The sequence below is a fragment of the Blastomyces gilchristii genome (genome assembly GCF_000003855.2).
Source record: "Blastomyces gilchristii SLH14081 genomic scaffold supercont1.6, whole genome shotgun sequence".
Classification (NCBI taxonomy): Eukaryota; Fungi; Ascomycota; class Eurotiomycetes; order Onygenales; family Ajellomycetaceae; genus Blastomyces; species Blastomyces gilchristii.
The window spans coordinates 2,881,394-2,906,793 of record NW_003101677.1 but is presented as its reverse complement, the minus strand read 5'-3'; the positions used below and the strand labels follow the sequence as shown (position 1 = coordinate 2,906,793).

Genomic DNA, 25,400 nt, shown 5'->3' with positions numbered 1-25,400 from the left:
CAGTTTTCTCAGAATTTTGAGCAGGTTTTGAACTAGCAGGTTTTGAACTAGCAGGTTTAGAGACATCAGATTCTGCTACTTGAGTATATGTTTTCTTCTGATTTGAAGAAGAAGATGAAGAAGTAGAAGATGAAAAAGAGTCAGTGACTGTACTAGAAGATTTCAATGTTTTTTGAATTGTGTTTGAAATTTCAAGTTTGAACTTGATCACTTCTTGTAGTTGTCTAGCCTGAGTATGAAGAATTAACAGAACTTCTTCATTCTTCTCACTTAGACACTGATTTCCAAGAATTTTGCTTGCTTTTTCCAGTTCCTGAATTTCAAGAACTTGTTGTTTCTCTATTTCTTCCTTCTTTCTTCTCTTTAGAATTTCAATCTCAGAAACAGCATCTGGGAAAACATCTTTTTCCACATCAACTGAGTGTACTCTTGAACTCATTTTACTCACTGAATGAAAAGTTGATCTTTCTGAATTTCAAGAACTTGTTGTTTCTCTATTTCTTCCTTCTTTCTTCTCTTTAGAATTTCAATCTCAGAAACAGCATCTGGGAAAACATCTTTTTCCACATTAACTGAGTGTACTCTTGAACTCATTTTACTCACTGAATGAAAAGTTGATCAGACTGTTACAATTGAGAGATTTATCAGTCTATTTTCAAATGAAAAGTTGATCAGACTGTTTCAATTGAGAGGTTTATTAATCTATTTTCAAATGAAAAGTTGATCAGACTGTTTCAGTTGAGAGATTTATTAGTCTATTTTCAATTGAAAAGTTAGTCAGACTGTTTCAAAAGAAGAATGAAAGACTTTTGTGTATAAAACACCTGATTTTTTTTCACACTAGTTCAGTAACTAGGTTAGATTTTTGAAGAGAATCTAATAAACTAAAATTGATTTTTAAGATAAATTAATAAAATCTTTACAAACTCTTTCTTGAAATACAGTGAGAAAAAGTATGATATCAATTGATAATAAATCAGATAATATGACAGTTTTTGAGAGAAAAACTGATAAAAAATAAGTTAATTTTTTGCAGAGAAATTGATTAAAATCATTCAATTTTATTCTAAATCATTCAATTCTTCTCACACAACAAGTGTGCAACTCAAATCAGTTAATAAAGAGTGTAAAAGAGAATTAAGTATTAATAAAAGCTCTTCAGTCACTGAAAAAGTAATTCTTATTTAAAAGAATATGAAATTATGACAGAAAACAACTCTGTTTTTAATTCTTTGTAAGAATATTGTATAAAACTCAGAGAAAAACACCTTACTTTTTCAAGAGAAGTAAAAAACTATTTCTAAGATCTTTTTTTTTTTGCATTAACTGCTACAGAAGAATGAGATAGAAACTGCTAAGATATACACTACTGTATACTCTCTATCAAGACTTTCCCTCTTCAGAGTCTTGATATTATAGAGAATATAAGTCTGTTTCTATATAATAATATAAATATTATCAGTGGGATGTAGAGGAACTGATTATTTATATCTTAAAATAGAAGGCTTTGTCAATGATTATATTAATATAGAGTTAATTCTCAAATTCAATAGAAATCTAGTGTTGCTAGACTGACCGTGTGACCGTGTCTGGGACCAGGATCAAACTTTACAGTTGTCATATTGCCTAAAAGCATTACTTCTGATCATGATTTGTGTTCATTACATTGATTTCAAATCACATTATTTTAAATATTAAAGATTTCAGATTCACTTTTCAAATAAAAATCTAGTCTCAGATAAAGAATATGTTTGAATTCTTAGTCACATTTTCATTCTGATTTCATTATTGAGAATGGCATCAAATGAGATTATGAAATCACTTCTCACTTACATAATATCATAACATAGTGCTCATTTGTTGAAAATTCAACAGAGAGTGTTATCAAATATCATTACTTTTCTGAACACAGGTCATAATTCATATAATTTTAATTATGAAAAAAACATAAAATATAAAAAAAAACAAAAAACAAAAAACAAAACAAACACAAGAAAAAATCACATTAAAAAAAAAAAAAAGAAAAGAAAAAGAAAAAAATAAAAAATAAAAACAAAAAAAATCAAGATTGCAGAGCTGCAGCACTCTTAAAATACTCACTTCTCAGAGTCTTTGCAATGTTTATTATCAACTGTGTATTTCTCACAGTGAGGGTAATATGACTGTGATGAGTTATTGTCTTAATATTATCTAACAAATAATCAGTATATATCTGTATAAATGTGAATAATTAGAAAACATACACTTAAAAAGTGTGGTCAGGGTGAACTCTGCTGCCACTTGAATAGTATCAAGGACAGAATGCTGAAATCAATGATTTCTCTCATTGATTTCACAGACAAGGTGTGCAAAGATGATCTTGAGAAATATAAGATTTTTCAACTTCTGATAAAAATGAATCTCACAGAGAGACTCTATTTTCATGATATCAGAGACTGAGTGTTATCAAAAAGTGTTACTTTCATGCAATATATATACACTTACTGCAGTAATTCACTCTCTGCACATGTGACTGAGAGTTGTGGCTTTTTCACACTGCACAGCTCTCTCTGAAATGCTGCTGTCAGTTTACAACTCACACAGTCTCTCAGTTCAGCATGCACTGTGTATATGCAGCTCTGTGTGCTGAGGCTGTGTTGATCATTATGGCCTGGCGTGATACTCACTTTTTGCAAGCCATGTTTTGTTTAAGAAGAAAGAGAGAAGATGTGACTGTTGTTTTATTGAGAGAGAGATGAATAATTAGTATTATTGAATTAATTTAGTTCATCTGCATTTAAAATTTGATTAGTTTATACTCTTCAATTTGAGGGTTTCTATGAGTGTTTTAATAGTTTTCATACCAGCTTGAACTTAGTGATGAGTTGAAGAAGAAGAGAAAAGAGAGAAGAAAGAAATGAGAATAACTTATCTTTATAATATGAAAATAGAGAATCACTGTAATCATTCTTTCTAGCAACAAAGATCTGTTTTCTGCATGTATTTCTGATATAGATTATATGATAAATGTATACAAAGAATATCAATAGTGCATGTATTGAATGAAGATAATATTGCTATATAACACTGTAACTGTTTCTGTACATCTCTGAAAGCTGTTAATAGTTTCTTTGTCTCTTTATGTTTGATAAGTTAATAATATATTCTGATGCACTTCTTCTTTCATCATCATTATCATTATCATCATTATCATCATCATCATCATCATCATCATCATCATCATCATTATTATTATTATTATTATTATATCATTGCCTGTCTTCACTCTCTCTTCAACACTTATCAAAATCAATCATGTCATCTCTCTTCAAATATTCTGCGGTCCTGCGGACCATCAAGGCGTATGAGTGCTGTCACAGATTGAAGAAAGAGAAGAAGAAGATGTTCAAGTGTGAGGAGACAGATTGTAAGACATATTATAATGCCTTGAAGAGACTCTGCAAGAGAGCAGAATAATAACAATTTTAAGTAACACTTCTGATAGATTTAGACTGAACTAAGTATAGAAATAATGTGAATGACACTGCCTGTGAGAGATTGAAAAAGAAGACAGTGAAGAGTCTCATGCAGTAGTGATGAGACCAGGAGAAGTTCTGAGAATGATTTGAGATCAAGATGAAGAGAGAGAGAGAGAAGAAGAGTGTTACTGTAAATAAGCAGTAGCAGAAGAAGATTGAGAAGATATTAAAGTAGGAGACAAAGAAGTCAAAACTGATAAGTTTTTTATTAAGAGATAATGATTTTTGATAACACTTCTGTTCTCTAATTGATTAGCAGGAGCTGACAGAGAAGAAGGGAATTGAGGCCTTGTTCAGGTCTCAAATGCACTTCATGATTCAGAACATTGAGAAGACAGCTCTGCTCTCTGAGCATGTCAATCTGCTTACTACTGAGATGAAACCCGAGGCAGCAGACCAGGAAATGCGGGATTTTGAAGCACAGGTTGATCTGGCTGAGAGAGAGCAGTGAGAACTCTTCTCTGAGAAGGCAGCAGAGAGAGATTTTAAGATGATTATCATCTCAGATGAGAAGAAGAAGAAGAAGAAGAAGAAGAAGAAGAAGAAGAATGAGAAGTGAATTGTAAAGAATAATAAGAAGAATGAGAAAGAGAAGAAGTAGATTTTTTTCTTTTTATATTAGTTAGTTATAAGTTTAAGTTTTTAATTATTAATAATTAAAATTGATTTTGAGTTTTCAAAAATTATTGTACAAGTTGTAATCAAGTCAGGAATGATATATATATATATATATATTTAACTATCATGATTCACAAATCACTATAATGTATAAGTATTAACATTTTTTCAACATTGATATTCACAATATTAATATATTTTTAATAATATTATCTGATAACACAATTTAATAACACTCTCTTTCATAATATTAATATATTTCAAGAAATATAATAGAGATTAATCAAGATTATTTATTTACTTTTATACATCAATGATATTCAATCTGAGTTAGTACTAAAATTATAACTAAGCTAAGAAACAAGATTATTTTCTCTTATATTAATTCTTCTTACACACATCAGTGATCAGTTATTGAAAATAAATTGTTATCTTTCTTAAATTATTATCATGTCTTCTGAATTCACTTCTTTCAGTTCTTTTATTTCTATTGAAGATTCACAAACTCTTCAAGAAATCACTGTGAATCACAAAGTCTACATTGTTTATAATTCAACACAGAATGCTCTCTTTCAATTATAATGAATAATCACTTCATTCTTCACATCTGATTCCAGGTCATGAAATTTATGAAAAACTCAACACAAACATTGAGATGAACTATGGAATAATTATTAACAGGTTGTATTGTAGATTACTGAAGAGTCATCTCTTTACTGCAATTACTGTAACTTCATTCAGAAACATTCATCATGAACTGATCATAACTCTGAAGAAATTTCCTGATATCTGAAGTCATCAGAATGCAGATAATAAAAGAAAAATAATCAGAAAATTACTACTGAGCTGATAAGTTACTCTATCAGATAATGATTTTTAATAATACTAACTTTCTAATTTGAAGAAAATCATGTGAAAATGACTCTGTATCAGTACTCTGATTTCACAACTCTCATCTGATAACTTCTGTGAATAATTACTTCACATGTGTATATCTCTGAATCTTCCTCTTTAATCAATTGAAAACCCTGAATTCTGAACACTTCTTCAAATGCTTAATTCAAATCTTCATATTTCACATTGATTCTGTCTTCAGTTCAATCTCAAGACACACTACAAAGTCAATATACAATATCTAGAATCAGAGTTGAAGAATCATTGAAGAGTGTCTCTCACAGTGAATGCATGAACTAGTATAAACAATCTTGCATTTATGAAAGTTACATGTTATTACATTGATGAGAACTGGACTTATCAAGAGACATTAATTGAATTTGAATCATTGATCAGTAGTCATACTGAGAATTATATGACAGAGATATTAATGACTGTGATTAAAAATGACTATTGAGATATTAGTCTCAGTCTTCTTACAATTATAACTGATAATACTGTGAATAACTACACTATGATGAAGAGCTTGAAGCAAAAATTGACTTTGCATTTCTGAAATGATAAACAAGGTCATATTCTCTGTATTACTCATGTGGTTCAACTTGTGATACAAACACTGATAAAGAATCTTAACATTGAGATGAAGAATAATGAGATGACTGATTCTTGAGATGAGAATGAGATGAAAGTGATTACTTAAGTAACTTTTACATTCACTTTGCAAAAGATAATGTTTTTTGACAACACTTTTTAATATTACTTTTTGATAATGCTTTTTGATAACACTACTGTTAATTTTGAATAGATTGACTAATAATTTAAATATCATAGATTTGAAACATTGCTAATGCAATTTGTATCTCTTCTAAATAACAACAATGATTTCATAATATTTAATAAATAAACAAATCAGTCACATCACTGAATATGATACAGAATGTTAGAACACAGTGAAGTTCAATATATAAAATAGCTGTTCAGACTCTTTAATTGTGTCAGATGATTGATCATTGAGTGTAACACTCTGATTGAGAAAAGATTCAAATATTAAAACTTTCAGATATGAAGTGAACTCAGTTGAAATATGTGATTGATTTACTGTTTCAGTTTTATAAGATAACAAAGACAGTCTCAATCACTCATACATCAATGCTGCAGTCAGTCTGATGAGTGTATAACAGTTTATTTACTCATCTTGAGAAGCAGTTGAATCACTTAAAAAGAAATTCAGTCTGAGATGATGCTATAGTGCAGGCTATTATTGCTGTAAGAAATAAACTAGCATATTACTACAGTAAAATGAAACAATCTTTTACAGAGTACTATGCTGTAGCAGCTCTACTAGATCTCTTCTGTCAAGTTAATATCTACACTTCTCAAGATTGAACAGAGGAGAAATGAGACTCATATATTAAATTAGTCTGAGACTACTACAATATCAACTATCAGAGATTTGAATGAGCAGATATTCAAGATGTGAAGACAGTGAAATATAATTCTCTAGTAAGTAATGATCTTTGATAACACTTCATATTATATAGAACTATAATACTAACTTTGAAACAGAACTTACATACATTGATTACAACTGAAAATCAGACAAAACTACATGCTTATAAAACTGAATTTGACTGCTATCTTCAAGATGATCTGATGAATTTACACACTAAATCAATTCTAAAGTTATGAAAAATTGTTAAGAGTACATATTCAACTGTTGCACTGATAGCATGTGATATTCTGACAATTTCATTGACAGGGGTGAGAATGAAGTGAAAGTTCAACTCAAGTCAAGATATTTATCACTATTACTGAGAACAATTATAAGAAGAAACAATCAAGAAACTCATGATTGTAAAATATGAAATTATCAGACAGTTTAATATCTCTGATCACAGTATATCAGAGAAGTGTAGTTTTCATGAGAAAGTGAAGAATAAACTTGTACAAGAATGTATTTAGTTGTTTCATGAGTATTATCAATAATTGTTATCAAATTCTGATTATATAAGTAATCACTGAATGAACTGAATGAGACTGATTTTGATCTTCAGTCTCAGTCTCATTCTGATTTTGAAAGAATAATCATCTTTCACAGTTTATTCTGGAAAATTACTCTCATTTCACTGTTCTTGAATTAAATCTGGTCATTTTTCACACCATTTCTCTCAGAAATGGTCCATTTTCAGATTTTTTTAAGGCTTGATTCTGGTGGGACTCACGCCAAGAAATGTATGAGACCAGATCAAATGAAATCAAATGTGAAATTCATGATCCCATCAGCCAGTCTAAGTGTTGCTGTTCTCAATTCCTTGCAGAATCTATTGAATATTGAGATATTAAAACTAGATTTAATATATCTCACTGTGCAGGGATCAAAGGCTCAGTCAGACCTTGAGATATACTGAATTTATAGTTGTTGACATGCTGTTGACTTGTTCTGTTGACTCATTGTCTGCTGATTATGTATTGAGTACTGTTGCCAAGGTATCTTTTTGTATTGTTCTGCCGGGGATGGGCCAGATTGAGAGGGGCGGTACAAGGGTGAGACTTGATGTTGATGTCTAGATACACTGGAGACAGACAGGGTATTCACAGAGATTGCACTTCAGAAGTGTCTGTTGATTATGTGCTTGATATTATTGCCGAGGTATCTTTTTGTATTTTTCTGCCAGGGATGGGCCAGATTGGGAAGGGCGGTATGAAGGTGGGACTTGGTGTTGATGTTTTGAAACATCAAAGATGGACAGGGTTTTCGCGGATGTCACTCCTCAGATATCTCCACAATTACAGATTGAGGATCTTTCAAAATCGAGAAGATTGGTGCATATGGCTAGGTCTTTTCACCTTACAATTTGTATGGCAATTTGGCCCGGGGTTGTGGTGTGGTAGGGGAGAACGGGGGATAATCCCACACAGGAGTTTCGAACAATGTCTGGTTCACATTTGGCTGGATAACTCCACCACCACACGGGGTATGCGGTCGGCGATGGGGTCAAAATGCTTGTATGATCGAGGGCTTTTCGATGGATCTATCAGTGGGTTCTTATTCAAAAAATCGAGTGAGTTTGTGGTGGAGCGGTGGTGAACTAATATTTATATATTGATTCGACACACTTCTCTCTAATTTCTCTCAAACTTTTCTCAAACCTCTCACAGAGCTGCTAAATTTTATCAAAGATCTAATAAATACATCACTAACTTATTCAAGTATTCAATAACATTGCAATGAACTCAGCGCCAGTTTCTCACAATGAACACAGTCATTTCACTTCACAGCACACTCAGTACAGGTCTGGCTGGAATTGAAGAACTTCACAAGCAACTTCAAGACAGGAGAGATGAGAGCACAGCATGTCATGAAAAAATAGATGAAGATTTCTGTTCAATTAGTACTCTAGAGTATTTGATCAGACAAGACTCAACTCTTGTCACTGACACTGTCAGTGCTCTGATATTATTGCTGACTAACTATGAGTTAACTGTCTATCAGTTATTTTTACATGATATTTTAAAACTTTGCAGCTGTGAAGTCATGATACTGTGCACTGCAAGCCTTGGAAAATTTCAAGTAGTCTGAGTGAGATTCATCTTTATATGCACTTCACTTGAACTTAGTATCAAAGAGAATATAACTTAACTTGTAATTCAGCATCTAGAAGACAGAGAGTCTTGCATAGTATTAATATTAATATGCTAGTGAAATAAACCAGAGAAAAATAGCTTGTTCTTTAGCTTAAAAGAGAAAAAGAAAAGAGAGATCTAGTGTTAAGAAGTAATACTCTTCACTCTGTACTATCTTATTCTGTAATAAGAGAATTGATTCTGTCAGTAAATAAGCATCTTGTATGATCTCAGCTGAACTTTCATTGAAGAAGTTCTCATTCTTATCAGTAGAACATATGATTTAAATAGAAGAAATGTGATAAGCTGCAGGTAGATGAGAATACAGATTAAGAGTCACACTTTAAACAATTATTAGATGCTGAGAAGCTCTTTCTTATATACTACTATAGATTGGTCACTGACTGAGGCAGAAAGCAGTCTAACTTATAAGACTGAATTATCATTATTTCTGTTCAGTTGATGAAATGTTCAGTTCTACAAGTATTACCTCTGTGTCTTATTATAGTCTTTTCTTAACACAGATATTCAATCATGTTCTCACTTCAAAGTTCCTGTCTGTTGCCAGCTCTCACAGAGCAAGATATAGAATTTCTTCTTATGCATAATAAAAATACATCTGAGTTTGTTATAGTTTGTCTCTTCAATTTGTAGAATACTAGTTCTGTGATTCATATGAATTTACATCACCCTGAAAGGTTCAGAGAACAATATTCACTAACTAAGCTCTTTTCAGATAAGCATGCAGATCTGATAAGTGACTCACTTCTTTAGAATTTCCCTGTCTCACAGAACACTTTTGAAAGTGATGTTTCAAGACATCACTGTGTGTGAATATATTTATGCAGAGTACACACTTATAGAGGCACTCTTCAGTGTCTGCAGAAAGAAGAAACAGATTAGTAGAAAATTCACAAAGTTGTGAAGAAGAAGGCTCTTACACTGTAGTATATGCCTTTTGAGATTCTTCACATTCAGATAGCTTTTATTGCAATAGAGACAAGAGAACTTTCTATCTACATCTCTGACCGGAATCATCATACTCGCAGCTGCATCATGAATATCATTCACAATCATTGCAGGCCTGCCTGGCACACTGAGCAAGATGCCTCTTCACTCTTGTGATTTCATAACCCGAGTTTGAGGCTGTGCAATTGATGAAAGTGTTGAACCCCTGTTTTCTGTGTTGCTGAGTGATGCTGGCAGAAGGCTGAGGTAGACTTGTCTGCTGTTATACAGAGATATGAATCATCCCCATAGTTGGCTTAAGAGGGCCGGTCTCGGGCTCGCTGAAATGTGTGCGGTCAGATACCAGGGCATATCATGTGGGCTCAGTGTGTAAGAAGGTTGCTGCGGGCGCTGGAGTGAAGACAACATCTGGGATTGAGACATCAGAAAAATTCCTTGCGAAGGCATGCTGCTGAAAGGCAGTGTCCAAGCTTGGGGTTTGAGACTGAAATCCATGAAGAAGGAAAATAGAAAAGAAAGAACAGTCAGTTTTCCAATACTGAACTGAGAAGAAGCGCGCTTTTGTATCAGTTCAATGCATATCAAGAAAGCAGCAATCTCATTGAATACACAGAGGCGTGTAGGTGCTGCGGTAAAAGATGTCAATATTCTTGTCAGAATGTTCAAGAAGGTTGCTGAATAACCCCGGCTATCACTATTATAATTATAAACATATTCAGATGGCGCGTTGCTTGAGGAAGTTTAGTTTATAAATATATGTGAGAATGAAATGATGTTAAGACAAAAGAATGTGCCAAATAAATTAACTCACTGAGAATATGATTCTTGACACAAAACAATTAAAGACAAGAAAATAGATGCAAATTGTTCTCTGAACACTATAAAAACAGGATTCAATTAATCTTATAAATCTCTCATATAAACATGATAAAATAGATAAAAGAAAGTAAGAGAATGTGACATATGAGTAGAGCTTCTAGCCAAACAATGAAAGGAAATAAAAGAACAGATGTAGTAAGAGAAAGATGTGAAGAAGGTGTATATTCTTCTTCTTTTCCTTCTCAGCGCCCTCAGCACTTCTTCAGTAAACAATAGAAGTAAAGAAAGAATGCATGAAATGATAAAAGTCTGCTTAAATACAGAATTGAATAATGAGTGAACATGTATAGAGTTAAAAAGCAGGTCTCACTCTGAGTCATCATCTCAAGACACATCTATTCATTTGAAGAGAAATAGTGACTTCTCAGAATTATTAGCATTTACAAAGTATTAATTCTGCTCTTTTCTGACTTCGAACTGATGTGTTCTGAAATTGATATAATTCTTGTAGTGAAGGTCAAGAACTTCAAGCTCTTCATTCTTTCATTTTTAATACAATGATGATGTTGAGATGAGATAGAAATATTCACTTAAGTATGAGTTCAAAGTGACTATCTTTCTCTCTGTGACATGTGTTGTCTTATCTCAGTCTTTGCAAGTCAGCTGCATCTCACAGAATATCTGAGCAGCTCAATAAGTAAGATCACAGATTCAGTGAAACATTTTATGTTCATGTCTGACAGAAGACTCTTATTAACTGTATTTATTAGTTTGAAAATTAATCAAAGCAGTTAAGAGACTCTATCTTCAGATGACTTGCAGTCTCACAGTATTCAGCAGATGCTCTAGCAGTCTAGAAACAGAGTCATGATGAAAGCGCGAGATGTAATCAGACTGATTTGAAGAAAGGAAAAGACAGTCAATCAGAAGAGAGAGAAAAAGACAGAAATATCAAGAATTAAGTTAACTCAAGATCAAGGCATCTTACTAGTCATGCATCATCTATGTTCTAGTCAAAGGCATTCAAAGAGTGATAAGACAATCTTTTATACTGAGCTAGTCATTGCTAGAAGATCTTTTTATATGATATCAGAATCATCATTCTAGAAGTAGCATGTCTGCAAGTCACTGTAAAATTCTCTAGACTAAAGTGCTTATAATACAGAAATGAGCTGTTCTCAGTACTAGTTTTGATCAATGTTTTGAAGTTGTGTTAGTCAGATGCAAACAGAGTTGATAATTAAGATAATTATAAGCTGAGCTTTTCAAGTGTCAGGAAATTATCACTGAAGAGTAGTCAGAGATGAAGAACTCTGCTATAAATCATTATTTATTTGATTATGTTTCATGGCAGTAAGTCTGAGCAGTCAACAGTTTCACATGTTACAATCTTCTGTTTAACTACTTGAAATTTTTGAATGCATTAATTGATCTGTGAGTCTGTGTGAATGCAACAGATTCTGTGAAGAATGCAGGCCGCACCGAGATTGATAGATAGAGCTTGGCTGAGAAACTCAAGAGTCTTCACTAGAAATCTCAATGAGTGAGACTTCTAGATGAAGACATCTCTCAGTGAGGCCTCATATCATTGAAAGCTTCAGAGTCTTTACATGAACTCTCAATTGAGTCAAGTGAGACTTCTTTTGAAAACATTAAATGAGATTTAAAGTCTTCGTGAGAATTCTCATCTGACTCAATGAAGTGTTCTTATGAAGACTCTTCTTCAACTTTTATCATCTTTCAATTAATAATCAAACTCTATCTCTGACAAGATTCAAACATGAAAGAGAATAATGAGATGAGTATTAATTCTGAAGTTGCTTGTAATTAAGCTAATCTCTTCATTTATCTAAGATGCAGGTTAAAAAATATTTACATAATCTGGCTTCGGCTCTTGATCTGAATAAGACAGGTTGATTCATCAAACCTCATTTCAGATAAGAGACTAACAAAAGAGTAGAAAAGTGAGTATATTAAAGCTTTTCAGAATGAGGCTGTGATCATTGATCTTAACAACTTTCAGACATTTCTGTATCATTGCAATCAACACTTTGCTGTGTGAGAGCTGAAGAAGAAGACTCAGAAACACTGTAAGTATAAGCATTATCAGAACAAGCTGCAATTAAAAACAGTTCAGAGCAAGCTCAATGAGAATGAGATTCTTTCTATTACTGATAGTTGAGATGTATCACTTAGTGAGCTTGAGAAGCTGAGAGATGACCTGAGATTATATCTGAATAATAAGACAGACTTCTTCAAGTCTTCAGTGATATCAATGAAATGCTGAGGCAGACAAGAGTCTTTATCTTATATCAAGAGTGAATTATTCATCATGAATAAAGATAAGGTTCATGAGACTTTAAGAACTTTCAATCAATTGATAAGAATAGTAACATGATAGCTAGAATCTTCAAGAAGCAGCTGTTTGCATTGTGATGTCACACAGTGAAGCCTATAGTCATTCACTACTGTTGTCTTAGAAAGAGTGTTAACTGTGAGTCCGCTCTGATCATGTTTATACAGAAAGTATTCTGACTGAATCTTTCTGCAGATTAATAAAAGAGTAATCAGAGAAAAGTCATTCATTGATGTACTGAAGAAAATAATTGACTTTATAAGAAGCCTTCAATTTCTCTGTCTTTGCATTATATACTGAGTGAAAATGTGCACCTTGATCACAGTCTGTCACTGGCAGTGTTTACCATTGTGATTGGCACATTGACTGTCATGTCTTTTTATGATCTCTTGATGGCAGTGTGATGTCAGCAGCTGATTCAAAAATGCCTATTATTGAAGTACTACTCTGAGAATTGCTTCTGCAAACTTCAGAAGACTATTGCTGCTATGACAGTGAGCAGTGATAACACACTCTCATCAGATTCTTCTGGTCATGATAAACAGTTGCACACCTCTGTGTCAGAAATGTCAGTGATGAAGAGTATTTAAGATGTACAAAGCATAACTAGCTCAACTAGTAACTCTCTTTCTAGAAAGTGATCAAGCAAACCTGTTCAAGCAGCATTCAAGTGTCTGTGTGACAGTGATGATGAAAGCTGTAGTGACTGCGTGTCTTACTCTGATGCTAATCATACACAGACTGTCAATGTGAAGCAGTTACAGAGTTATAATAATTATCATGACCTGAGACCTTCAGAGTAATAAGAACAAAACAACAGTTATCAAAGTGAAGATAAGCTCTGAATGACCTCATCACCTATCTCATGTGCTGATTTTATTATCAAGTGAACACAGTGCATCATTTTCTTCTCATAATGAGAGAACTGGCAATTTTTCAGAGAGAGAGCTGAAATTTTTCTAAAATAATATCACATGCTGAAGTGATTCTTCATGTGGTTTTTGTGTTTAAACTTCTCACTTTGATGAAATCACAACAATATATTAGGCATCAATGCATGAGATTCTGGTAATATAGAAGCATGTCATATGAATAGACAGTTTTAAAGCTTTGAGATGAAGTTCAACAGAAAATCTCTCACACATTTAAAAATACTTCATGACTCAAGAGATGATCTCATCATGTGCTTCAAAGCTCAGTGATGTAGAAGTATTGATAAAGAGCAGTTATATTAATATCAAAGTATCAGTAAGTGTTATCTGTAAGTATGTATTATGAACATGAGTCAGGGAAATCAAAGCAGCTGATCTCTCATCTCAGAACTGTTAAAATTCAAATTCAAAATTATGTGTGATAAACAGTGTTCAGGTTACAGATAGTACACTTTCTGAAAATTCAGTAGAAATATTAGTTAGAGAAGTCAACTGATAATATAACATTATAGCTGCTCTTGAATGTTGCTTAAAATCTTTTATCACAGATGAATATCTTCAAGTCAAAATTGGGAAAAAAACACAGTATCTGTTGAGCTAGTACACAGTCTCTCATGACACACAGCAGAGCATTCTGAGAATACAAGAGAATTCACCTGTATCAAACTTTTCTCCTCAGCACTGCTGTGATGAAAATGGCCAGATGATCTGCATATTTTAGCTATGAAAAGACATTTCAATGCAGGCTGAATAGTGATGCCAAGATTAGAGAAACAAACTTGAAGAAAAGAAGTGATCATGTTTAATTCAAGACTGCATCTGTAAACAAGATATGTCTGAGTAAACACTGCTCTTTAAAGAGTGTTAATTATCAAATATTTACACTCTTCTGAGACCAAACACTTTTGATGTTGATAGAAACAGTTTCATGTCTTTTCATCCTGCTGCTTTCTACCACTGTCAGGCATCAAAAAGCAGCATCTCTTAAGTGAATTGATGCTCAACTTGAGAGTGAGATTCATGTATGCACATTGCACAGTCACTAATTTATCAAATATCTATTGTATTCTAGAAAGTAATTCTGTAAAATATTAGCTATTAAGATTATAAGCCTTTTAAAGCAAAATAGTGAAGAATGAGTGAGAAGAAAAATCACTTGATATTATCTCAGAATTAAGTAATTTCTCTTCTGCACTTGTGTCTGCTATCTTAGTACATCTCTGAAGACTTCTTTCTGATTTGTCAGAGCTGCCTTTTCAAGCAACTCTCACAATTCTGTAGCAGCTTGCATTGCGAGAATGACAGAATTATCACAAGATGAACTTACTGTTATCACAAGATATCTGTTAACTGACTTTCTTGATTGTGTATATAACTTGCTTCAAGATGCAGAGCAAGGTATATCAGTCTCTTCACAGAGAAGACAACATTCTACACTGAGACATATCTGAGAATAACATTATTATTACTGATCTGAAGACTGTTAACAGTTATTTGAGCATGCTGATCAATCTGAATCTCATCAAAGAAATCAGTACATGAAGTGAGATGCAACATCAGATCAGTATCATGAAATTCATGATTATTAAGATACTTCTTAATATTAATTATATATATCAGTATGACCTTGAATCTTTCTTCTATATGCTGATCTGACAATGTGTCTGTTATAGCTGAGAAATGTCAGAAGAGTGCCAGCTCAGCCATGCTAAGAACAGTATACTTAATAAGTGATACATCAGAATCTATACAGATATCACAACTTATAAATGAGAGAACATGAAAGCTGATGAGTTCAAATATCTTTTAATAGAGTTTCTATCAGAATTTGAATATGTTAAATCAGTCTGCAGAGCTATATGAGACATCTTGTTTTCATTTGAGAAGAATAAGCTGATTGTTGACACACTGAGAGAATCAGAAAGACTCTATAATCTGATAATCAAGGTGTACGAAGATGCGATATCGCGACTTGAAGAGGAATAAGTGATAGTAGCAGGCGTGTTATTGACTCTATTCTTCTGAGTTCAGTGACTACTTGTATCTATATTCCTACTTCTTTCTGATTTCTTTCTGTTAGAATTGCAATCATTTAAAAGAAGAACCTGTATGTTGATGCCTTAACTGATACATCTCTTTCTTCAACTTGACTGATACATCTCTGAATGAAGCATAGACTTTTCTCCTTTATATTTCTGACAACAATTTACAGAATTGAAGAGTCAGAAATAGCATAGAATCTATCTTCAACACACTGAAAAATTCCCAAGCCTCACAAAATACTAAATACCATAGCCTCAGTACACAGAGAAGTTCCATTTCTTCACATACATTCAATGATGAAAAATGAAGCTGAGGACATTTTCCTACCTGACAATAATTATGGCATTGGAGATAGACAAGTACGCGATGAGGAAGTGGCATAGAAAGAATGTATGCAGCCAAGAAAGATGCATAAAATTGACATGCAACATTCTATGACAAGAACCTACATATGATTACCCCCGCACAGTACTTCAATGCGGCAGTTGAGAATGGCACCAACACCGTTTTTATAGCATTCAAAGAGAAGGCAGTCATTAACAAGGAGATGATGATGTCAGTCTCACACTCTCTGAATGACTGTAATGAAAGCAATGAAAGGATAAAACACTGTGAGTAGTAATACAGAGAGCTCCGCTCATGAGTTCTTCATTGTAAGAGAGCATCTGAGCTGTGACTGATGACACCTGAGATTCTCTGACCAGCAGTGTCTGCAGTTAGCGGCCTTGAGATAGCAACGGGTTTGAAGCTGTGGTCTCGGGAATAGTGTAGAAAGCTCAGAGGCATAGAAATGATGGCTTTGTTCTGATGACTAAGGTCATCTGTTCAGAGACTCAGCAGTTTCTAGAACTGCATTCCTAAGACCTGTGCTGTCTTAAGGGCGCTAACCCCGGACATCACTAGCCTGAGGAACCCGAGATGTCATCGGCCACGCCTCCGAGGTCCTCTTACAACTGAGGACTCTTGATCACTGCTACTCTAAAAATTCACTTGAGATGACAATGGGAATAAAGCACCAGCTATGTTAATTTAGTTAGTTGATTTTGATTTGATTTGATTATGTCATACGCTGACTCAGCTACTACTAAGGCCACTCATTCAGGGACTCAGTGAGCATATGGAAACAGATCATGGACCTCTGCCATCGCGGGGACGCTAATAATTTGAAAAAGGGGCAAAAACAAATACCCCAAGCAAAGAGTGTCATGTGATGTGGGGCTGGGACAACAGCAGATTATCCTGTTCGGTTGAACAGTGAGAGGAGAATAGAGCCCTCGAGATGCTAGATGCCCAGGCGGGGGGTACTTCATCTAGTAAATACATCATCTTCACTGACAACCAAGTCATCATCCAAGTGATTTGGAACCCCAAGCATTCATCAGGCCAGTATATCCTTGCTGAGGCTATACAAGCACTTGATAGGCTTTGAGAATCCGGCTGGGATGTGCAGTTCCGATGGATCCCGCCCACGTCAGCGTGCCCGGGAACAAAGAGACAGACAGGCTGGCCAAACAAGCTGCTAATCCTAACCCAACAGCTGAACAATCCCCTGAACTGAATCAATTGTGAACATTGATGACAATCACAAAATCTGCTGAAAGACATTGGATGTGGGCAGACAAGACTTCATGCATGAACATCAAATGCATTCTCAGTAACTTGTCAATGGTGGTACAAGCAGCAAAGAGTTAGAACTCTGAAATAGTATACAAGTGTGATTATTCTACTAATCTATCTATGAGGGCAGGTACAGCTATTTATAGTCATAGTAGAGGTGGCAGCCTATTAGGCTGCCACTTCTTGGTAAAAATATATATATCATGTGACTTGGGATTCAACTCAAAGATGATGATCAGGACAGGCCTACTCAGCCAATTCAAGGCAGTCTCATTCACAGTACTCCAATATACCTAGCATGAGTGTATAACCAGTATACAGAAGAGGAAGGAAGGCCTTATTGAGCCTGGCAAGTCAGAGACACAGAACTGATAGGAAGACTATAGATAGAGAAAGCTCAGGCAGAGAGCAAGCAACTCTTGCAGGAACAACTTGTGTGACAGCAGGAGAATTCTTGTAAGAAGAGCTTACTCTCTAAGGAAAAGAGCAGGAATCCCTGTATTTAATTATATAGTCGCACGCTGCATACCTGCCTAAAGGGCGGTTGGAACAGTCTATGAATAAATAAATAAATAAAATAGTAGCCTCAGGGGAAAGGCCTGCAGGGAAGAAAAGCCCGCGGGCAATAGTAGCCTCAGGGAAAAACATCATCACCAGCTCAGAATGAATTTTTGAAAACACATATTATTTTATCATCTTAATAGTATACTTGTATCCTCTTTGGCAATTACTGCAATTAATGTGTGAAAATGTGTTTAATTCGCGATAATGGTGCCAAAGTGGCCACAGGTAAACAATGGCCCGGAGCACATCAACGAGCATGCCACATACCTTTGAGAAGCATGCCATCAATTGCAGGCTGTTGATAAAGGCAGACAGAATCAAGTGTCATGGAATATAGTGCAAAAATACCTCAAATTCACCATTGCACTCGTGGGCAAGGTGCTTCAGCAGCCCCCGATGAGCGACATCCTTCATCATGTTCAGAATGCTGTTAAATATATGCAGAACATTCAGAGAGATATCTCAATCATCAAAAATTCTGTAGGCCTCAGTGCCACTCCGCCAAATGCCACCAATTTCAGTGAGGGCAAAGCAACCATGTCCTGGGCGCAGGTGGCGCGTGGTAGAGACAATGCTATACTACCAACACCAGCTGCTCAAGGCATGTCCACCACCAAGGCCAAACCCACAGTCACGGCATACAGAGATCGAGCAATCATAGTTAAACTCAAGGATCACAGAACTGTCCAGCGCTTCTGAGTACTCTCTGTGGCTGAGATAAAACAGCATGTTGAAGCCTCTATCAAAAGCCACACAATCACCAAGTCAGTGGTGGTGGTTGCAGCTCACCAACTCAAGAGTGGTGATATACAGATCTTCACATCCTTGGTAACAGAAGCAGAGAGACTCAAAGAGAACAGAACATGGGCCAAGGGTCTTGAGAAGCAGGTGGAACTAGTGATGCCAATCTACAGAGTAATTGTTCACAGCATCTCAATGAACACCATGAATATGAAGGACTGGGAAACAACCATCCAGCAAATACTTGCAGACAACCACACTGTCATCCCCAAGGCAGAAATCTCACATGTGGGATGATTAACTCGGGAATCCCCCTCCAAGCCCGCATTCTCAATTGTGGTGGAATTTAAAGACTCAGAAATGGCCAATGCCATCATCTATGCCAATATGGTACGGGATGGACAGATACACACAAGTGAACTATATGACTGCGCCTGCAGAGTCAAGCAATGCTTCCAGTGCTACTGATACGGCCACATCAGCACTCAATGCAACGCAGCCCAAACATGTGGCTATTGCACTGAGTTACATGAGACCAAGAACTGTGATCAAAGGGGAATTGAGGGTTTTACCCCTCAATGCCCTGTTTGCAAAGGAACTCACACTGCATGGAGCAATGCCTGCCTGGCAAGGAAGAAAGAGCTGGAAAGAATTGAGCAAGCCAAATGGAATCGGCCAATGTACTGGCTGGTACCCTCCAAGGACAGACCCTCGGACAAATCTACAGCAAACAACAATCCGCGGAAGAGGGCCCGTCGCGACCTCACCTCTGACTGAGTCATCATGATAGAGAGCCCCCGTGGAGAGTCCCCGGACGAAGCTGATACATCAGAGCCCCCACAGGCGCCAAGGAGAGGTTCTCTCCAAGAACCGCAGGCATCTCAGGCTATCATGCCTGTGCAAACGCACGCCAACACGCTGACTGTAACGGGCCATGCAGTGCAAGCACCACCCCAAGAACCCGCACCACAGGGACCGGCAGCTGATTCACTGTTGTTCGTGACAGAACACTCCCCAGAGGTCAACATGGAAAATAGGCGACACTACAGCTGCGGGCCCAATTGAGGTTGAGCCCTTTGAAGCACCGGATCTGCTACCCAGACTTCCTCCGGAAACCCTTGCGGAATTCAACATGGCCGATGCAGACAAATGGTTGGCAAATCTAGAAAACAATGTCACTGGGGACTGGCCACATGACCCGGGAACAGTGGCATCCTTCCTGACATCCATGACAACAAACACCCGTACAGCAAGAGGAAATATATTCAAATCATACAGATGCCCGGAGCACCAGGAGGTTTACAGCAACTGACTGACACAAGATGCTGAGCTAATGATCACCCACTGCATGAGGATATGCATGTACTGCAGTAAAGAGCTGTTAACAACATCAGAGTTATGCAAACATCTAAAAAGAAGGGAGTACTTGAGTTGAAACCTGACTGTGCGCCGCGGTGAAGGGGGAAAACTATCTACTCCAGAATGGACACAGAGATCTCCCACAGAATGGATACCCCACTGTCTGAGGAGTTGATGGGCCTGAAGCAGATCATTGAAATATGAGCTCCGGATTCATATAAGAACTACTCATGGATTACTAACCATGATGTTTAGAACAGAAACTAATCTATTAGAACACATGGAGAGGAGTAGGGACAGCTATGAGATAACCATGATGGTCAAGCCTAGGTGGAGATGTGTAGGGACGGCCACAGAGGTTTGTAGTTTGTGGCCCAAGAAGGTAAAATTCCGGGGGCATCAGGGCCGACCATGAGGAACCTAGATTGTATGGAAAGCAATAGAAGACCAGGGACGGCCAGATGAACACAAATTATGTGGAGAGCAGTAGAGAGGAAAACCGGATTAGGGACAGCCACTATGTGTCAAAACACATGAAGAGAAGCAGGAACATGAAGAGGATTAGAGACAGCCATGAGGAAGCAGATAATGTGGAAAGGAGTAGAGACACTGAGTGCATTAGGGATGGCCACGAAGAGAGTAAATAACATGAAAAGGAGTAGAGACCCTGGGTGCACTGGGGACGGCCACAAAGAAAGCAAATAATATGGAAAGGAGTAGGGATGCAGAGTAGACTAGGGACAGCCATGAAGAAAGTAAATAACATGAAAAGAAGTAGAGGCGCTGAGCGCACTGAGGACGGCCACAAAGAAAGCAAATAATGTGAAAAGAAGTAGGGACGCCGGGTGCACTAAGGACAGCCACTGTAACTTCTACAGATTTTGTGGAAAGAAGTAGGAATGCAGGGCGCACTAGGGACGGCCATGAAGAAAGTAAATAATGTGGAAAGGAGTAGGGACGCAGGGCGCACTAGGGACAGCCATGAAAGAAAGTAAATAACATGGAAAGGAGTAGAGACACAGAGCACACTAGGGACAGCCACATCACCACAAAAAATACAGACTAAACTGGGGATAATCATGATTGTAGAGCATAAGTGAAGAAGACTAGGAACAGCCATGAAGCTGCATAGTTCGTGGCCCATATAGATCGAATGCTGGGGGCCTTGGGGATGGCCATGAACCTGCATAGTTCATGGCCCATGGAGATATAATGCTGAAGGCCTTGGGGATGGCCACAAACCTGCATAGTTCATGGCCCATGAAGATATAATGCCGGGAGCCTTGGAGATGGCCACTGAAGCTGTTGTTTGTGGTCCCGCGTGAATACAACGCTGGGAGCCTTGGGGACGGCCACGAACCTGCATAACCTGCATAGTTCATGGCTCATAGAGATAGAATGCTGGGGGCATTAGGGCCGGCCACTGCAGATCATGGTTGGTGGTTCACATAGACCAAACACTGGAAGCGGCCATAAAGCTGCATAGTTCATGGCCTATAGAGATACAATGCTGGGGGGACCGGGGCCAGCCACTGAAGTCATGGTTTGTGGTCCTGCGTGGATAGAGTGCTGGGAGGATTGGGGCGGGCCACAGAGGTTCGTGGTTTGTGGTCTGTATAGATGGAATGCTGCGGGCATCGGGGCGGGCCACAGAGGCTTGTGGTTCGTGGTCTGCGTGAATAGAGTGCTGGAAGGATTGGGGCAGGCCATGGAGGCTCATGGTTTGTAATTGTGCTGCGGCCGGAAAAAGTTCAGATGCTGGACAGCTTATCAAAGAATAAAAGTGCCTGAGGGAAGCTATGAAATTTTGTCCTAAAGTTTGCTCCCTTCCTCCCAGTTCACCATTCTTGACTGCCTGCTCTGACTCTCACCATTTGTGTTCTTGAACTTTTCTCCAGCTGCATCAAAAGCCCGACATACTGAATTATTCATAATCATCAAACTCTGACAAGCCAGTGGTCAGGGCAGTGGTGGTGATTGGCTTCATGCGAAGAGTGGGCTTGGGATGCAGTATCAGCAATGAGAGGCTGGCTGTGCCTTGTTTCATGCCTTTTATTGAAAAGACAATAACAATCTTGTATACAAACTGTGAAGCATCTGAGAAGTAAACCCATTGTCATTTCTAGCATCTGAATCGGCCTCTTTTTCTTGTAAGTACTCTATATTTCTCTCAATGCCATTTTGATAAGCAAGATGAAGTGGTGTCATTTCCTTCCTGTCTCAAGCACCAAGAACTACTCCCCTTTCGACGAGAATCACAGCAATACTGGAAGAGAAGTGACAAGCTGCAATGTGTAACAGGGTCTGCTGCTTGTAGTCAACAATGCCCAGGTCTGATTCATTATCCAGCAACACCTTGATCATCACTTCATGTTCATGTAAAGCAGCTAAATGCAGTGGAGTCCTTCCATAAAAGTCTCATGTTGACTGACATATATGTTTTTCCAGGAGCTGCTTAACTTTCTCAATGTCTCTGACAGCAGCCGCATCCCTTAAAATCACCTCATCATTCAATGAAGAAAGCGAGATCTGACAAGTGAGACATCGGCCATTCAGTACCGACTGTGACAGACAGTCTTCATGTAACCAGTGGTTACAGCACTGTAGCTGTACCATATCACCTTCTATTTTCCAGCCTTCAAAACAAATATAGCATCTTTCATCATCACCTGCACCTATGCTCTTTCGAACGACATATGTATCGGGCAACAGGCAGGGAGAGCCGTCGCAGGGTAGAATGAAGTTTTCTGAGGTCATTCTTCATGGCAGTGGAAGATTGTTTTGGGAATCAGCAAAGAGAATAGAGTATCTCAATATAAAAGAGAGGCAGATCAGGTGGAACATTTTTTTGATGAATTAACAATTCTCTGAGCCAGGTCACCAAGACAACTTGGGTTGAATGAGTGATTGAGGAGGTAAAGACCTCATAGTTTTGCCATTGTGAAGAAGAGTCATCAATTCTGTCATCAAAAGCCTCAGCAGAACTGTTAAAATTTCTGTTCATTTGTTACTATAACTAAACAAATTCATTGCAATTCTATTTCAAAACTGCTGCACCTGGAATACAGCCGCCATTCACTGATATAGACTATCATCAAAACCAAGGCTACTTTGATGTGAAATATCTCAATTATTGGCAATGAGTGTCATGCGGATATGAGCAGCTGACAGTGATACCTTTTTCTGAAAAGCAATACTGTGTGCGAGCTTGACCATGTTTTTAATCTATGATTTAGATGAGTAAGTGTGATGCAATGAGAGGTTGATCTTACCTGTCAGTCATTAAGCTTTGTTTCTGTGAAAATATCTAGCTCTGCCTTGTCTATTTTGATTCCTGTCGCATCTAAAAAGTTAAGAAAGATGCTCTTTCTTGCAGCAGGTGCCAGGTTGTGGTATTTCAGATTAAGGTGAACTCAGTTCAAAATTGCAGCATCAAAGTCGCTCATGAGGTTGATTGTAAGGAAAAATATCCCCTCATAATACTCAAGAAGATGAAGAAATATTGCCATCAGTTGGTTCCACTCTAGCTGCAATGAACTTCATTGCTGCATAAAGACATTCACTTCATCAAGAAGTAGAATTGCATTTCAGTGACTAGTGATTTGGAAAATCTGAGAGAGCTGTATTTCCAATGCTCCTGCATCTGTACTTAATTTATCAGCAGAAACCTAGAAACTGTTAGCCTGTGAGATGCGCGGCTAATTTAGGCCACTATACTGAATACAATGGGCGCTGTTGATGTTCTGCAATGGCTTCCGCTGTCAGAGTTTTCCCAACACTAGAGGGCCCGCTAGATTATGTTTAGCACATACTATAAAGATTCTGGTGCTGAACATGGAGACATACTGTAGTAGAATGATGACACCTAGCCCCTTTTCTGCAATGACATTGTCAAGCCTGGCTGACTTGATCTGGTTCACACTCTCTGCAAGTGTCATGATCACCTTTTTCTTCTCCGCGGGCATGACAAGTGAGTTAAAAGGTGTCATGAAGTACTTGATGTCCTGAACATCACTGACTGCAAATTCTGCTACATCAATTCTATCAGTCAGATGCTCTGATAGCTAATGGCCCGGTGACTTACCTCAGCACTTTCTCATAAGTGTAAACCCCAGTACTGTGGGACTGCAGATGAGGAAGTGGTTCTCTTGCATCTTCAATGTATTCATCCTGTTGCTATTAACCTGACAAGCAGAGTGCTGTATGCTCTGACTGGTAAACAGGTCCATAACCTCGGGTTTTTTGATATGTAACCTGGGATAATTGAGGCAGTTCTTGCGGAAACACGGAGCATCAATCATGATCCTGCCCTTGACAGAAATGCGTTTCAGGTCTTGCTTCACTTGATAAAAGGCGACTCTGTCATAGAAGCAATGATGAGAACTCATCATAGAGACAAACTTTTGTCCGCATGCTATAAGTTGCTCTCTCATATTCTCTTCATGGTATTCAAGGAAGAAGGCGGATAAGTTCTTGATTTGCTTAGCTTCATAGAACTTTTTGATGATCATAGTCTCAGTGGCTTCGCCAAACACCTTACTGTCAAAGTCGAGATAGCAGCCATTGACTTCAAAATATTCCACACTCTGCATCATAATCTTCTCTATATCAAAGTCGTATTTGATGCATCTAGGCTTCTCAGAGCTGTTGCAGGTTGTGAATACTGGCATGTTGAGTTTGAACAGTGCTCAGAGCAGGTCATAGGTGATTTCCCTGCTATTGAGAAGTAAATGAAGATGCTCAGTGAGAGGTTTGTATACATTATGAAGATGTTGAATTAAGAGGTCAACATATTTCCACTCAGAGGTATTGAGTTCGTCATCAGCTATGAACTTCTGATGAGCTTTCAACTCAGGAAGAAAGTGATACAGTATGTTTTACTCAACCTAATACTTGTGTGAGAAGAGAAGCTAATAGGCAGGAAGTATGGCATTATCTGTGATTTGTTCTCTGCCAGGCTAACCGATCTGACATCCCGCAATATATCTCTCAAAATGTCACACAAATCAACAGATTTGATATTAATATATGCTGTAGATTCATGAGTTCTTCAATCTATTTCTTATGTTAGCTGTATTTAATTAAGGCATCACTGCACTCATCAATGCATGTTTGAGTGACAAATATATATTCATTCAGTTCACTGATAACTGTGGCTGGAGGTGAATTAACAATCTTGTACTCATACACTTTTTCATTTCAGCTGTGAAATATCAGTAAGATGAGAGAAAAAGAGTTACAATGACAATATACACTTCACAGACAGCTTTGAACTCAAGCTTTAAAGCCTGAATTCATGTGATTTCCTTCTTCTTTTCATTGTTCTCTGACTTAACAGGCTCTTTA

General features: G+C 37.1%; 4 protein-coding genes across 4 annotated transcripts; 3 read left to right on the top strand and 1 right to left on the bottom strand.

Annotated features, from left to right (window-relative positions):
- Window positions 1-3,294: 3,294 nt before the first annotated feature.
- BDBG_16948 (uncharacterized protein) lies at window positions 3,295-3,969 on the top strand (the record flags this gene model as incomplete). Its single annotated transcript, XM_031724790.1, has 2 exons — window positions 3,295-3,389; window positions 3,816-3,969. 2 exons carry the CDS (start codon window positions 3,295-3,297, stop codon window positions 3,967-3,969), a joined length of 249 nt encoding a protein of 82 aa, XP_031578091.1.
- Window positions 3,970-18,158: 14,189 nt separating this feature from the next.
- BDBG_16947 (uncharacterized protein) lies at window positions 18,159-18,653 on the top strand (the record flags this gene model as incomplete). Its single annotated transcript, XM_031724789.1, has 2 exons — window positions 18,159-18,179; window positions 18,249-18,653. The coding sequence occupies 2 exons, from the start codon at window positions 18,159-18,161 to the stop codon at window positions 18,651-18,653; spliced, it is 426 nt and encodes a 141-aa protein (XP_031578090.1).
- A 402-nt stretch (window positions 18,654-19,055) lies between these two features.
- Window positions 19,056-20,007, top strand: BDBG_16946 (uncharacterized protein; the record flags this gene model as incomplete). Its single annotated transcript, XM_031724788.1, has 2 exons — window positions 19,056-19,085; window positions 19,702-20,007. 2 exons carry the CDS (start codon window positions 19,056-19,058, stop codon window positions 20,005-20,007), a joined length of 336 nt encoding a protein of 111 aa, XP_031578089.1.
- Window positions 20,008-23,641: 3,634 nt separating this feature from the next.
- BDBG_04031 (uncharacterized protein) lies at window positions 23,642-24,724 on the bottom strand (the record flags this gene model as incomplete). The annotated part of the gene is made up of 5 exons (XM_031721509.1): window positions 23,642-23,722; window positions 23,772-23,844; window positions 23,901-24,095; window positions 24,139-24,179; window positions 24,239-24,724. The coding sequence occupies 5 exons, from the start codon at window positions 24,722-24,724 to the stop codon at window positions 23,642-23,644; spliced, it is 876 nt and encodes a 291-aa protein (XP_031578088.1).
- Between the last annotated feature and the right edge of the window lie 676 nt (window positions 24,725-25,400).